This window comes from Tachysurus fulvidraco, chromosome 10 (assembly GCF_022655615.1).
Source record: "Tachysurus fulvidraco isolate hzauxx_2018 chromosome 10, HZAU_PFXX_2.0, whole genome shotgun sequence".
NCBI lineage: Eukaryota > Metazoa > Chordata > Actinopteri > Siluriformes > Bagridae > Tachysurus > Tachysurus fulvidraco.
This window is the reverse complement of record NC_062527.1, coordinates 25,252,550-25,269,143: the sequence shown is the minus strand read 5'-3', so window position 1 is coordinate 25,269,143 and position 16,594 is coordinate 25,252,550. Positions and strand designations below refer to the sequence as shown.

At 41.8% G+C, this 16,594-nt stretch overlaps 1 long non-coding RNA gene and 5 gene segments (V, D, J or C); 5 read left to right on the top strand and 1 right to left on the bottom strand.

The window, feature by feature from the left end:
• LOC113648731 overlaps positions 1-16,594 on the bottom strand; it is an 85,084-nt gene that overhangs the window by 6,173 nt on the left and 62,317 nt on the right. Inside the window, 1 exon segment of the V gene segment in view lies at positions 10,866-10,900. Coding sequence covers positions 10,866-10,900 — 35 coding nt within the window.
• Positions 1-16,594, top strand: part of LOC113663510 — a 122,825-nt gene that overhangs the window by 53,773 nt on the left and 52,458 nt on the right.
• The window catches only part of LOC113663505, a 61,003-nt gene that overhangs the window by 4,949 nt on the left and 39,460 nt on the right, over positions 1-16,594 (top strand).
• On the top strand, positions 4,553-10,045 carry LOC125145739. Its single transcript, XR_007144174.1, has 2 exons — positions 4,553-8,676; positions 9,502-10,045. It is a non-coding gene; the product is annotated as an uncharacterized LOC125145739 (long non-coding RNA).
• On the top strand, positions 10,958-12,105 carry LOC125145731. The segment is given in 2 exon segments: positions 10,958-11,138; positions 11,245-12,105. Coding segments are annotated over 2 exon segments (330 nt in total).
• On the top strand, positions 13,713-14,176 carry LOC125145732. The segment is given in 2 exon segments: positions 13,713-13,902; positions 13,982-14,176. Coding segments are annotated over 2 exon segments (246 nt in total).

The following is a 16,594-nucleotide window of genomic DNA, read 5'->3' as shown; positions in this document are numbered from 1 at the left end:
TGCATTCAGACATCTCTGTGTCCTTGACCATCTTCCTGAAACACGTTACAAATATGAACTGATAACTCCGCCAATACTTATCACACGAACATGATACATATGTCTAATGAAAGCCTGAAATGTCTACTTTTAAATGCGGTAATTAAAATCGAAAGCAAATATTGTTTTTTGTGTAATTTGTATTATTACACGAGTGAATGAATCTGTTAAAACTTTGTGCTTCTTACAGCATTGTTTGGGGCGTTGATCTTGTTTGCATAGCCCGCTCAGGTCCTTTTCATATGAATGGCGCACGCGCGGTAGGTGGGATCACATTAAGCGCTGATGAGGTCGAGCCGGAAAAACTGTACCTCTCTTTACTTACATACAGATTACACAAAAAGACAATATTTGCTTTCGATTTTAATTACATCATTTAAAAGTAGACATTTCAGGCTTTCATTACACATATGTAACGTGTTTCAGGAAGATTGTCAAGGAGACAGAGATGTCTGAATGCACACCCTGGTTATTTTCTTTATTTGCCAAAAGCACAGCGTTTTGTTGTTATTATGAAGGCAGTCAAATAAAAGTAGACACTTCACAGTTTCGAATGATGTATTACATGTGTGTGTATGATTATGAATGACGGAGTATTTTAAGTGCATTTCACGTTGAAGAGGAAAAAAGCGCCAAAAACGCGCCGGCGCACCTGTCGACCCCAGATGGTGAACACCGTTCCATATGTGGAACACTACCGCTAGGGGCTGAAGCTGCATAAATTTCATTGTAAATTTTAAGCATTAAATGCTCTAAAAACACGAAAAAAATTATGTTTCTAGTAAAGTTTATACTCTCAATATTTTTTTAAGCCCACGCACAAAGCATAATATGATTCATAGCCGTCATACTATTAGAAACATTTTTTGGAGAAAACTGACCTAGGTGGTGCTAGACCAGTTTTCCCTTACCTTTAGACGCATCCCTTTCTTCACTGGGGTAATATATTCCAAAACAAATATTCCACAAAAATCCCCAAAGGTCCAAGGAACTGGAATCTGTAAGCCTTTTAATCCAAAACACTTTGGTCGCGCCGCAAATCTTCCGAAAAATTGGAAACAGTGGTGCGCCACCATCTTTGTTTCGGCTCTAACTTCTCATTGGGGTATTCAAAAATTCTAAATTTACATCATTTATAGCCCAGGGCGTAACAAATCAAACAAGCCCTCAATTGAGCCAATCGGTGCTTGTATTGCAGAAATAGACGGCTGAGAAGCCAATGAGGTCAGACATGATTTTTTGGGAACCCGAAACTTGACTGACAATTACTCCTTCCAATAGCAATGAAATTGGCCGGGACCTATACAGCTCTTTAGCCAATAAGGAGACGATTCCAACGGTATGCAGCAACCCCCCTCTCTGCTGCTTGCATCTGCGTGGAAATCGTGCGCAATGGGTTTATTGCGCAATCCTCGACCTTTTCACACTCTCACAGCTCAGGGTGTCAGGTTACAGGCCTCTTTACACAACAGAATAGTAGACAGAGAGGCTGTGTTTGTTTTAGGCCATTTAAACTGAGCATGCAGTCTTTTAATTCAAAGTTATACAGTAAACAAGTAAACAAGAAACACGTGACCGGATGGACATGTCCGTAGAAAAATAGTTTTATTGAAGCCATTTTTGGGTCTTTTGGCTTGATTTTTGTTTTGGTGAAAGCCAAGACATGTGGCTATGACCCTCAGTTGTTAAATGTTACCTATCATGTTCCAGAGAAATAAGATTAATCATTTTATCAGAAAAAATCTCAGGCGCATCCATTCTAGCCTCTGTAACTTTGTGCCAGTAAGGCCTAGAATCAATCTGAAACTAGTTTCTGAAATTAGAGAATCTCTTCTTTAGAGACCAGGCTCACCCCTGTGAGACCACAGCTCCCCAGTATATGGGAGCTGTATCACTTTTTGTTTTATATACAATTTCGGGTGTTTACCATTAGGTTAAACTGTCATCGTCTGTCTGCTTACTCCTATTCCAGCTTCGAACTCAGTATTTTTGAACTAAGCTTTTGCACTGTTGTCTATCACCCACCCAAATATAACAAATACTTTATTGAGGAGTTTTCAGATTTTTTGGCTGAAATTATGCCAAAATAGGATCGGGTCTTAATTGTTGGGGATTTTAACATCCCTGTGTGTTGTCCTGTCAAACCCTTGGCTAAAGCCTTTCTTAATTTGGTGGAGTCTTTTAACTTATCTCAGCTTGTCTCTAGTCCCTCACATGTTTGTGGTTATATCTTAGATTTATTTTTATCATGTGGCCTGCCAATTGGTAATGTTGAAGTCGCTTGTAACAGGGTTACCTGTTACCTGTTTTTCCTACTGTCCACTAGGGGCAGCTGAGAGCTGAACCCCAAGTATTTAACCAGGTAGTAGAGTAGAAGAAGAGAGCTTTGTTTTGGAAGAGGGAAGCATGGTTTTGCTCTAGTTCCTTTGAAACATTTCTTTTGGAGTCCTGATTGAGAAACTTTGTTTCCAGTTCAATTTTATGGACTTTTTTGAATGCTACTTTGCATCTGATGTTGGCTCTACATGAATTGAAAAGGCTCTACTTTCATGGATATCAAGAACATTTCCGAATGAAGCGCTAGTGTTGCTTTTGCGGTGAGGATGTTCGGTATCCCCAGTACAAGGATCTGAATTTGTGGGCTTTTAACTGTGGATTACTTGAACATTTGGGTGTGCAGGGTTTTTCCTCATAACGGGGATGGGACTTTCCGATATGAAATGACTGGTATAACCATCCTCTGCTGCCAGTATTCAAAGATTTATTTGCCAACAACCTTGAACTCTCATGTTCCATTGTTGTGTTTGGGTTTTTTTGTGTGACAATCCTTCTTGTCTGAACCCTGATATCATTATAAAAGGATTTAAAAACCCAATTTTACACATTGTTGTTTGTGGTAGTTCCTGGGAAATACATTAAGATCCTTCTAATTAGTGTAAAAGTGGTAGCCCTACCCCATTTTTCACATGTATAGCTACCTGCCTCTGTAGGGGGCGGGGGTTATATGGTGATGCTGTTTTCTCTGATCATTTATTTGTTTTCTTTGAGATATGTATTACCAGAAAGACCTGCCAGAGTAACATCAGTGCTTCTGAACACTGCACAGGATTGGCACCTGAAAGTGGACTTGTGTAGACAACTTAAACTCTTACGGGCCGCCGTGCCGTGCGTCAAAGTGATCACTAGGGGATGACCCATAAACAAGCTTCATTTCATCTTTAAAGCATCGAATCCTCTAAAAACACAAAAAAACCTATTTACCTAGTAATGTTTATACTCTCAATATTTTTTTAAGCCCACACACAAAGCATAATATGATTCACAGCCTTCGTACTATTAGAAATTTTTTTTGGAGAAAACTGACCTAGGTGGCGCTAGACCGGTTTTTCCCTTACCTTTAGACGCTTCCCTTTCTTCACTGGGGTAATATATTCCAAAACAAATATTCCACAAAAATCCACACAGGTCCAAGGAACTGGAATCTGTAAGCCTTTTAAGCCAAAACGCTTTGGTCGCGCCGCAAATATTCCGTTTGTGTTCCGAAAACTGAAAACAGTAGTGTGCCATTAACTAGTTTTGCCGCTCTAACTTCTCATTGGGGTTTTCAAAAATTCTAAAATTCTTTACGTCATAGATAGACGGCTGGGAAGCCTTTTGTTGTGTACTTGGAGACTATATGACGCATTTATTAAAGGATGACACACATACACACGGACTAAACGAGAATGTTCTTTACTCACATGTCAGAGAGAGACAAACATAAAAAAAAAACATCAACAACCGGAACACACGCAAAAGTGCATTCTGGGAAATGTAGTTAATTAACAGCATTAACAACATACACAACACGAATGATGTCATGACATCATTTTTGGGAACCCGCCTTTGACTGACAATTACTCCTTCCAATAGCAATGAAATGGGCCGGGACCTCTACAGCTCTTTAGCCAATAAGCAGACGATTCCAACGATATGCTGCAACCCCCCTCTTTGCTCCCTGGATCTGCGTGAAAAAGCAGCGCAGAAGAATTCTTGCGTAATCCTTGATCTTTTGTCACTCTCACAGCTCAGGGTGTCAAGTTACAGGCCTGTTTTCACAGCAGACTTGTAGACAGAGAGGCCCTGTATGTTTTAGGCCTTTTAAACTGAGCATGCAGTCTATTAATTCAAAGTTATACAGTAAACACAAAAACGCTGGACCATGTCTGTAGAAAAATATTTTTATTGAAGCCATTTTTGGGTCTTTTGACTTTTTTAAAAAAATTTTTTGTTGAAAGCCAAGACATGTGGCTATGATCCTCAGTTGTTATTTGGTCCCTAACATGTTCCAGAAAAATAAGATTAATCAGTTTATCAGGTAAACAACCCAGGCGGAAATGAAAACCTTCCATTCTAGCCTCTGTAACTTTGTGCTAGTAAGGCCTAGAATCAATGAAACTAGTTTCTGAAACTAGTGAATATCTTCTTTCCAATGAGACCAGGCTCACCCCTGTGTGTCAAAGTATGTGGGAGCTGTACCACTTTTTGTTGGGTAGGTCATGTAGGCGAAAAACCTGCAAAAAGGGGGCGAGGTCCTGAAGAGGTTAAGTTCCCCCAGCATATCGTCAATACCACCTTGAGACCTAACATTGTCTTGGTATCTGAGGCAACAAAGAACCTGGTCATGTTGGAACTCACTGTGCCATGGGAGGATCGAATGGAGGAAGCTTTTGAACGGAAGAGGGCGAAATATGAAGGCCCCATCAACGACTGCCATAAGCAAGGCTGGAAGGCAAGGTGCTTACCTGTGGAGGTGGGGTGCAGAGGCTTTGCAGGGCAGTCCCTCTACAGGGCCTATACTGCACTCGGCATCACGGGTGAGAGAAGAAGAAGGGCTATCTGCAATAGCACAGAGGCTGCAGAGAAGTCTTTGAGGTGGCTCTGGATAAAAAGAGAAAAGCCGTGGACAAATGCTGCTAGGGCACAAGCTGAGGCTTGATCAACCTCAGTTGGGTCACCTGAAGGAGTGTGTCTGATGATTCGAAAGACCAGAAAAACAATGAGATCAGGAACATCACTGATGATGTGCCCTAGCTTAGCATCAGTTGATGCATCATTACAAATGTGATCATAAAGTGACTGCTCCAACCCGTCGCCATAGAACAATTAATTCTTCAACCATTTAATCATTCTCAGAGGCTTTTAATGCTATTGACGATGACTTCAAGGTCTTTATACGGCCTTAACACTGAAGATTTTACTTCTTTGTTCTCTTCAATTTGTCTTCATATCTTGGATACTGTGGCTCCTTTTAAGATGGTTCGAGCAAAACCTAGAACTCAACCATGGCTGAGCGCTATGATTCGAACTGTAAGGCTCGAGTGTAGAAGGGCGGAACGCCACTGGAAGAAGGATAAATTGCAGATTTCCTTTGATATTTTAAAGGAGAATCTGCTTAAAGACCAAAAAACTAATCTGAAAAATCTGAGAAAATCTGTTAAATCTGAGAAATCAAAGTATCTTTCTAGTGTCATCTGTAATAACTCCAACAAGGCAGTTGTGCTATTTAGTACAATTAACTCTGTTTTAAACACTCCCCAAGCAGCCTGCCTAGAGCCTTCAGCTGAGATGTGAGAAACTTTTAGACTTTTACATTGACAAGATTGAGGCTGTTCGAGCTAATATTTTGCTCCCTTCAACTTTTTCATCCATTTCCACTGAGTGCTCTGCTGTTTTTGATCAGTTTGAGTTGGTGTCTCTTGATTCACTGAAAGAGACCTCTGTTAAAATGAAACCATCCTCATGTGGTATGGATGTTGTCCCTCTCCGTCTTCTTAAAGATTAATTTGAAACCATTAGTCCTAAAATTCTTGCTATTATCAATAGCAGCCTGGCTTTAGGAGTTGTACCTAAATCTTTTAAACATGCTGCTGTGGAACCAGTAGTCAAGAAACCTAATTTGGACCCATCAGTTTTTGCTCATTATAGACCTATCTCAAAACTCCCATTTCTATCCAAACTATTGGAGAAGGTTGTATTTGGACAATTGAACTAATTTTTAGATTTACATGGTATTCATGAAGTATTTCAGTCTAGTTTTAAAGCACTAAACATCACAGAAACTGTACTATTGAAGGTTTTTAATGACTTACTACTTGTCGCTGACTGTGCTTAATCTTAATTTTACTGGACCTTTTGGCTGCATTTGATAAAGTTGATCATAATATCTTGATTTCATGACTCGAACAATGTGTTGGTATTAAGGGTACTGCATTGGAATGGTTTAAATCCTATTTGGAAGAACTTTTTTGGTTCATCTTGGGGTCCCCCAGGGTTCCATTTTGGGGCCTATTCTGTTCTCCCTGTATATGCTCCCTTTGGGGCATATTTTTAGGAAATTTGGTATTTCTTCATTGTTATGCAGATGACCTGCAAATTTATCTGCCCTTGAAACGTAAAGATACCTGCGCTCTATTGCCTCTAATGCAGTGTTTTGAAGAAATTAAGACCTGGATGGCACTAAATTTCCTCAATTTTAATGAAAACAAAAAACAGAAGTGGTGTTGTTTTACGCCACGGGGAACATGTGAGTCATTAGACCTAAACCTAAGTAAGCTGAATCCATATGTGAAGCCCTTTGTAAAAAAAATTGGGCGTTGTTATGGATTGTGGTTTTAAATTGGAAAACAGATTAATTTAGTAGTTAAATCATGTTTTTTCCAATTGATACAACTCACCAAGGTGAACCCTTTCCTGTCCTCTAAGGACTTTCAAAGAGTTGTGCATATTTTCATCTCAAATCGCCTTGATTACTGTAATAGCCTTTATTTAGGTATTAATCAGGCCTATCTCTCCAGACTGCAAATGGTCCAGAATGCGGCAGCCGCCTATTGATGGGCACGAAAGCGGGAACATATCTCTCCCATTCTCACGTCTCTTCACGGGCTTCCTGTCTATTATATATAATTTTAAAATATTGGTGCTTGTTTTTAAATCTCTTAATGTGTCAGCGCCAAGTTACTTATCAGATTTGATTAATCTGTATGCTCTGTCAAGAGCACTAAGGTCTGCTGATCATTTGCTTTTAGCTGTTCCAAGAGTAAAACTGAGGAGCAGGGGGGACCGAGCGAGGTCTTCAAATCTGGCCTAAAAACATATTTTTACTTTGTGGCATTCGATGCCATGTGAGAGCTGCTATCTTTTATTGTTTTGTTGTGTCTTGTGTTTTTCTTTTATTTGTGTGTTTGTATTAATAAATCCTGTTTCCTCTTTGTATGTACAGCACTTTGACAAACACTTGTTTCTAAAAAAAAAAGTGCTTTATAAATAAACTTGACTGACTTTGACTGCAGAGAATGCCCCCTCGGGGAGTGGCCGGGGGTGTTCTTACATATGTATACCTCATGAGTCCTCCATTCACTGTGCTGGACATGATCTAGCACTGAAACAGTCTGAACATTTGTTAATCAGACAAGTATTTAGAAGGATTCGGCCATTTTTGTTCACACAGACTGCTCAGGTACTTGTTCAGTCTCTTGTCATTTCAAGACTGGATTACGGCAGCGCATTGCTGGCAGGTCTACATATGAACACAATCCATCCTCTGCAAATGATCCAAAATGCAGCTCCCTGGCTTGTTTTTAACCTGCCAAAGTTCTCCACAACACCCCGCTGCTGTGATCCCTCCAGTGGCTTCCGGTAGCGGTATGCATCAGATTCAAAACACTGATGCTGGCCTACAAAGCCAAAAATGGACCAGGTCCCTCTTACCTCAAAGCCCTCATCACACCTCAAAAAGGGAGACTGAAATGACTCATTATTAGCCATTTGAGAGAACTAATTAGCATAATCCAACAGTCACATCCAAGCAACACTACATAATCAACAATACTTTACAACACAGCTCTACTTGTGACAACAATCTAGACTCAAATGAAACAAGTAAATAGTACACAATCCTAGTCAGAGTCCTATCTTACCAGTAGAGAATACATTCAAAGCAACCAAACTCATTCACACCTCATAACACATCACCCCCCCACTCCAACTTCTGCTCTCTCTCTCTTCCCCCTCTAATCAACCTTAGCACAGAGGAGAATGTTCCCCCACCCATGATCACTGCAGCTCAGGTGTGCAGAGAACTGAGGAGCCTTTGTCCCAGCAAAGCAACTGGTCCAGATGGAGTATCACCATGACTACTGAAGGTCTGCTCGTTGTTGCTGGGAGACCCTCTAAAGCATAACTTTAACCTGAATGGGGAACAGGAGAGGGTCTCTGCTCCATGGTCTTCATTATTTGTGATGTCGACCATGGAGCAGGTGCTACTACACCACATGAAGCCACAAGTCTGCCATGCCCTTGAGCCTCTGCAGTTTGCATATGAGGAGAAGGTGGGATTTGAGCCCACTCCCATCTTGTGGCATGGATTACGGACTACCTGACACGCAGACTTCAGTACGTGCAACTGGGAGACTGCAGGTCTGACTTGGTGCTCAGCCGTATGGGAGTGCCACAATGGACTGTGCTCTCTCCGGCCCTGTTAACCCTGTACACCTTAGACTTCCAATATACCTCGGAGTCCAGCCACATGCAAAAGAGGAGGAGGAGTACTTGGAACTGATCCAGGACTTTGATGCAGGGTTTCAGACTCTAAGAACTGTAAGTACACACAAAAAATTTGATTCAGGATTACGGAGAACTCCAACACGCTTAAAACGTTCTGGTACCATAGACAGGTGAAAACAAATCCCGGGTACTATTGTCTTATTTTATCATTATATTATTGAGTGCTGTTGGTTCATTTCACCACAATGAGATGGAGTATGTACTAAAGATGCTAAGCACTGTTTGGTAATAAATGTTTTTTGTTATTCCATGCTCAGAATATGTCTGAATGTTATGGTAAATATCACAGGACATTAAAGCCAAGTGTACATACAGCTACAGCTATTGTTATATGGTACATGGGAGACTGAGCTTGCATTAGCAGCACTGCTACATAGCAAGTGAACCTGACCTTTTGTTCCAAGTGAGAGACATACTAGCCAGATATACTGCACTTGTAGACACATCGCTAAGTTAACAATCTACTGTAGTGTAGTAGACCCATCACCAGTTCCTCCCAAGCACAGTGTGAGATTTCTATACTGGTTAGATATGGGGTATCACACTCGCGACAAAGAGGATTGTGAGAGAGGGCTATCTATCTATCTATCTATCTATCTATCTATTCCTACCGATGACTGCAGTCTTGATCACAATTTTGATTTTTCTACTTACTTACATATTTGTGAAATTTTCCTCTACAGTAGGGGAAGTCAGTAGACCTCTAGTGGTGAAGAGGGTAATAAATTAGATCTAATCATATCATACAACTGATTATTTCCAAATCTAAAATTCCACAAGACACTACAATTATCTTTATAATAAAGTGTTTCTTTGGAAATGATGCATTAAATAAGATTATTATAATATTACTTTTAGAGTCACATCAGCCCTGCTCTGATTAAGACTGAAATGGATCAGGGAGAGCAGAACTGAGCCACACAATAATATAAAGATCAGTGAAGTGAGAGAGAGATTTACATGAAGACGGCTGAGTGATCCTCTTTCTCCCAGAATAGAGCAGCATTTCACCAGATGTTCAACTTTCTTCATCCAAACTCACTGAAGCACAACACACAGCCCTGAATCTACAGCTAAACACACTCTCTCCTCACACTGATAATGACTATTAACTCCAAGAAAAGAACACACAATGTCCAAAATGAAGCTTTATTTCAGCAGAGCAAAACTACAGGAAGAGCAACAGGACAGTGGAGAGAGTAAAGACAGAAATGTCAGCATTGTGTAGAACTATAACTCTATTGTAGATGGATGTGGAAGCAGCTCAGTGTTCAGTTCTATCTTGGAGCTGTTCGCCTTAACACTGGCTCTTTCTGAACGTGACCGGATGATCCACGCCCTCGTGGGAGACCGTACAGACAAACTCCTCCCCCTTTTCCCAGAGTGCTTGGCTGAGGGTCAGGGTACTGCTGCGTGTGTAACCGTCCTTCTTCTGTTCTTCTGCACTGGTCAAGACCCCGTCCTCCACGGCCGAGCCGTCCACCGTCCAGCTCACCGACGCCCCCTGTGGAGAGTAGGCAGACAGCAGGCAGAGCAGCGAGGCCGATTCCTCACACTGGTGCAGAGAGGAGGGAGGGAGCAGAGACACGGAGGGCTTCACCGTGGGACCTTCTGTAGACCACAAACACACAATAAATACACCTTTACACACACTTACACAACATTTACTCATTACTGCTTCTTCACATCACTGCACTTCAGTAGAACTACTCAGCAGGAGAACATTTCCTAGTTCCTCGTTCTATTGTGGAGACACTCGGACTTTGACGGAAATAACCACATCACACCACATCCACCTTTCTACACACTGTTTATCTTTGTTTCCAGATTCAAAATCAGTCCATCAGTAACATGACAGAAGGCTAACAGACACAGGATGAAGTTTTCTACCATGTCCTTCACAGCACACAATATGAACTTCAGAAGCTGTGAATGTGAAAGTGCTGTTTACTGATGAACACACTGTCTACTTATTCAGCTAACAGCTAACTCCTGATTTTTAATTTCCTCTCTCTTATTTTTATTTTACTGAAACTGTCTCATCATCAAAACATACTCCACATTCCTTATCTCCAAATTATAAAGACATACAAATGAATAAATGAATAAACAAACAGAAATTCTTTATGATGTCCACATTTTTTCTATTTGTATAAACTTTAATATTTTGATAAACAATAAAAATAAATGAATGGACTGTTGAATAAAGAAGAGAGACTTACTGATGATGAGTTTGGTTCCTCCACCAAAAGTGAACCACAGTAATACATTCTAATGAAGCCGTCGTACAAAAACCTCTGTTACACTCCAGTGACCACACACACACACACACACAGTTGTGGTGTTTGCATATGTGTTCTGTGTCACTGCTACACACACTTTAAGAGCTGTAGTGCTGATCAGAGTGTGTTCAGTCCTTTCAGAGCCACTGACACGCAGCACAATGATGATGGTACTGAATCTCCTGCTGGGGACACTGGGACTCCTCGCTCACCGTGAGACATTCTCTTTACTTTTATTATTCATACACATCATCACATCACTCTCACACTCATTACTACATCTGTTTCCATTATTTTAACTCTGCATCCTTTTCTTTAGAGTCTTTTGGGGAAATCGTCCTGACTCAGTCTCCAGGATCTCAGTCTGTTTCTCCAGGAGAATCTGTTACTCTCACCTGTAGTACGAGTCAGAGTGTTGGCAGTTGCCTCAACTGGTACCTGCAGAAACCTGGAGAAGCTCCTAACCTCCTGATCTATCACGCAACTACTCGTCAGTCTGGGATTCCAGATCGTTTCAGTGGCAGTGGATCTGGAACACAGTATAGTCTAAAAATCTCTGGAGTTCAGGCTGAAGATGCAGGAGATTATTATTGTTAGCAGTGTAACAGCTATCCGTACACACAGTGTTACAGCGTCGTAAAAAAACCTCCCTGAGCTGTAGAGGAAGTGCTCTGACTCAGAAACACACACTGATCTGAGAACAGCTGCACAGCTGCTAAAGCTGCTAAAGCTGCACTCCACTGAACATCATCAAACATCATATTTCAAAAATAATTTTGTTTCTGTAAAAACTTGTTTCTGTAAAAATGTTTCTGTAAAAACTCTAGAGATGGTTGTGTGTGAAAATCCCAGGAGATCAGCAGTTTCTGAAAAACCCAAACCAGCCCATCTGATACCAACAACCATTTACTGTTAAAGTCACAGAGATCAGACTTTTACTCCATTCTGGTGTTCGCTGTGAACTTTAACTGAAGCTCTTCCCCTAAATCTGCATGATTATATACACTGTGCTGCTGCCACATGATTGGCTGATTGGATAACTGGATGAATGTGCAGGTGAACACAGGTGAAGGGTCCTGATAAAGTGGTGTATATCATTTCATCCATACCTGGAAAATGTCCCCCAACCAACCGAGATAAATAAAAGCAGTTAAAGCAGTGAAACTGAGAGAGAGAGAGATCAGTGAGGTGAGAGAGAGATTTACATGAAGACAGATGAGTGATCCTCTTTATCTCAGAATAGAACAGAGTCCTGCAGTGAAATCTGTTTCTCCAGGAGACACAATCACCATCAGCTGTAAAACTAATGTTGCTGTTGATAATGACTGTGACAGTAAATATGACTGTTTGTCCTGGTTTCAGCAGAAACATGGAGAAGCTCCTAAACACCTGATCTATAAGGCTAGTACTAGAGCATCAGGTATTCCAGATCGATTCAGTGGCACTGGATCTGGAACACAGTTTAGTCTAAAAATCTCTGGAGTTCAGGCTGAAGATGCAGGAGATTATTATTGTCAGCAGAGTTACAGCTTACCGTACACACAGTGTTACAGCATCGTACAAAAACCTCCCTGAGCTGTAGAGGAAGTGCTCTGACTCAGAAACACACACTGATCTGAGAACAGCTGCTAAAGCTGCACTCCACTGAACATCATCAAACATCTTCATGTTTCAAAAATAATCCTTCTTAAAAAGCAGAAATCTCTTCATCAGCTGTTCGCGCTGTGATGAGAAATCAGCTGATGTGTGTAATGATATCTGATGATTTCCACCTTCTGCTAAGAGGAGCAGTGTCTACTACACACTACTGTAACACACAATGTAGTGCAGGATCTTTCAATAAGAGGCAACATTTATTTCTATATGATTCTAGATTTAAAGATTCATTTTCACATCATCTGTAAAGTTTCAACACAAACCAGTCTCCTGTTCTACCCCAACCTGATGAAATCTAGACTGATGTTCAGTCATCTGGCCACTAGATGGTGCTGTAATGAAACTGTATACATGCTGATCTGTTACTGTGATGAAGAGAAGATGGACTGAGGATTAAACAATCTTTAACATGAACTAATTTACATTTTTTCTGTATTCCCAAAATACTTGACCAGTCTGATCTCCTCCTCTGATCTCTCCCATCAACAAGATATTTCAGACTGCAGACCCTCTGATTACAGGATGGTTTTGTTTTTCACACCATTCTGTAAAAACTCTAGAGATGGTTGTGTGTGAAAATCCCAGGAGATCAGCAGTTTCTGAAAAACCCAAACCAGCCCATCTGATACCAACAACCATTTACTGTTAAAGTCACAGAGATCAGACTTTTACTCCATTCTGGTGTTCGCTGTGAACTTTAACTGAAGCTCTTCCCCTAAATCTGCATGATTATATACACTGTGCTGCTGCCACATGATTGGCTGATTGGATAACTGGATGAATGTGCAGGTGAACACAGGTGAAGGGTCCTGATAAAGTGGTGTATATCATTTCATCCATACCTGGAAAATGTCCCCCAACCAACCCAGATAAATAAAAGCAGTTAAAGCAGTGAAACTGAGAGAGAGAGAGAGATCAGTGAAGTGAGAGAGAGATTTACATGAAGACAGATGAGTGATCGTCTTTATCTCAGAATAGAACAGAACTTTCACCAGATGTTCAACTTTTTTCTGCTTATTAAGAGTCCAGACTGGAAACATCAACGTCTTCAATAATCAGTACAGTGATACACTCATGGTACAAAAACATGTTACACTACAGTGACCACACACACACACACACACACACACACACACACACACGTGTCCATAGCGAGAGCTTCCACTTTGCATTATCAGCTCATGCTTCAGTGCCCTGTGAGTGTTTATAGCCCTGTGACTTTAACACTTCATGACTGAGAGCTGCTGCTCAGCGACTTCACCCACAGAAACCATGAGTTTGATCAGCGTCTTCATCTGCACACTGCTCCTCTGTGCTCAAGGTAAGATTTCCTTCAGTGAAATTTATTCAACATCTAATAATTATCTTACCTACATTTCTTCATCCTTCTCCTTTTTCAGGATCCCAAAGTCAGGCCATTGTGACTCAGAGTCCTGCAGTGAAATCTGTTTCTCCAGGAGACACAATCACCATCAGCTGTAAAACTAATGTTGCTGTTGATACATTTACATTTACAGCATTTGGCAGACGCCCTTATCCAGAGCGACGTACATAAGTGCTTAAATCTCTAACACTGAATACATTAATGCTGGTTCACTAGGTTACATACTTAAGATACCATGAGTTTAAAACATTTGTTCAAAGTTACAATGAAAAAGTGTCAAAGGGTTTTTTTTTTTGTTGTTTTTTTTTAAATGCAAAAGATAAGGAAAGAAGTGCTAGTTGAAGTGCTTCCTGAATAAGTAGGTCTTCAACCGCCGCTTGAAAATAGCCAGTGACTCGGCTGTCCGGACCTCTATGGGAAGTTCATTCCACCACCTTGGTGCCAGTACAGAGAAGAGTCTTGTAGTATACTTGCCTCTTACCCTGAGAGATGGTGGAACCAGTCGAGCAGTGCTGGTAGATCGGAGGTTGCGGGGTGCAGTGCGAGGAATGATGAGGGCTTTGAGGTAAGAGGGGGCTGGTCCATTTTTGGCTTTGTAGGCCAGCATCAGTGTTTTGAACCGGATGCGTGCAGCTACCGGAAGCCAGTGGAGGGATCGCAGTAGCGGGGTGGTATGCGAGAACTTTGGCAGGTTGAAAACAAGCCGGGCAGCTGCATTTTGGATCATTTGCAGAGGACGGATTGCGTTCATAGGTAGACCTGCCAGCAGTGCATTGCAGTAATCCAGTCTAGAAATGACAAGAGACTGAACAAGTACCTGGGCAGTCTGTGTGGACAAAAATGGCCGAATCCTTCTAATGTTGTAGAGAAGAAACCGACATGAGCGAGTCACATTTGCAACATGAGAGGAAAAGGACAGTTGATTGTCCATGGTTACCCCAAGTTTGCGAGCTGTGGCTGAAGGGGAGATCAGATCGTTGTGCAAGGATATAGCAAGATCGTGACCTGGGGATGAATCACCTGGGATGAACAGCAGTTCAGTTTTGCTAGGATTGAGCTTTAACTGATGAGCAGTCATCCATGATGAAATTTCTGCCAGACATGCTGAGATCCGGTCAGAAGCTGTGGCATCTGAGGGTGGGAAAGAGAAGATAAGTTGTGTATCATCAGCATAGCAGTGGTAAGAGAACCCATGTGATGAAATAACTTCACCAAGAGAGTGAGTATACAAGGACAAAAGAAGAGGACCAAGTACTGAGCCCTGTGGGACGCCAGTGGAGAGTCTGCGTGGAGCAGATGTCACTCCCCTCCATGTTACTTGATATGAGCGTCCTTCCAGGTAGGAGGCAAACCATTCCCAAGCTGATCCGCAAATCCCAAGACTCTTGAGGGAGGATAAGAGAGTCTTGTGGTTGACCGTATCAAACGCTGCTGAAAGGTCAAGGAGGATAAGGACGGATGATAGTTTGGCTGATCTAGCAGTATGTAGCTTCTCAGAGACATCCAAAAGGGCTGTCTCTGTAGAGTGAGCTGCTTTAAAGCCAGACTGTTTGGGATCTTGGAGGTTGTTCTGTGAGAGATAGACAGACAGTTGATTATAGACAATGCGTTCAAGAATTTTTGAAAGAAATGAGAGAAGTGATACCGGTCTGTAGTTACTGATGTCTGATGGATCCAGAGCAGGTTTCTTTAGGATGGGAATAAGCCTTGCTCTCTTGAAAGTAGTTGGTACCTGACCAGATGCTATGGATCTATTGACGATAGTGGAAATGAAGGGCAAGAGGTCTTGTGAGATGGTCTGGAGCATAGTGGTAGGGAGTGGATCCAATGGGCAGGTGGTAGGATTGCAGGACTGGATGAGTTGTAAAATCTCTTCTGCTGCCACAGTTGAAAAATGTGACAACGAAGGTGTAGGGGAATCCATACTCTGAGATGTAAGTGCAGTCGGGGCTGAAGTGAAGGTCCGGCAGATTTCCTCAATCTTCTCCTGGTAGAAAGAAGCAAAGTCTTCTGCAGTCAGGGAGGATGAAGAAGGTGGAGCCGGGGGGTTGAGCAGAGAAGAGATGATGTTGTATAATTTCCGAGGGTCATGTGAGGAAGCTTCAAGCTTTCCTTGTAGAAGGAAGTCTTGGCAGAAGTCACATCTGAGGAGAACTTGACAAGAAGTGTTCTGTAAAAATCAAGATCTGCATCAAGTTGTGATTTCTTCCACTTTCTCACTGATGATCTTAGCTCTCTTCGATTGTTGCGCAGCACATCTGAAAGCCAAGGAGCAGAAGAAGAAGTTTTCTTGGGTTTAGCGAACATAGGGCAGAGGGAGTCCATAGTTGAGGAAAGAGATGAGAGGAAAGTATCTGTGGCTGAGTCTAAGGGTAGTGAGGAAAAAGACTTAGCATCAGGAAGGGAAGAAAGAGTGCCAGAAGCTACAGATGAAGGTGAGACAGAGTGAAGGTTGCGGCGAGTAAGAGCAAGGGGGTGAGAGGTAGTTTTAGGTAAGATAGGTAGAGTGATGGTGAAGGATACCAGGTGATGATCAGAGACGTGGAGTGGGGTAGCAGTCACATCTGTAGCTGGAGAAGGACGGGTGAAAACCAGGTCCAGGACATTGCCTCCTTTGTGTGTGGGGATG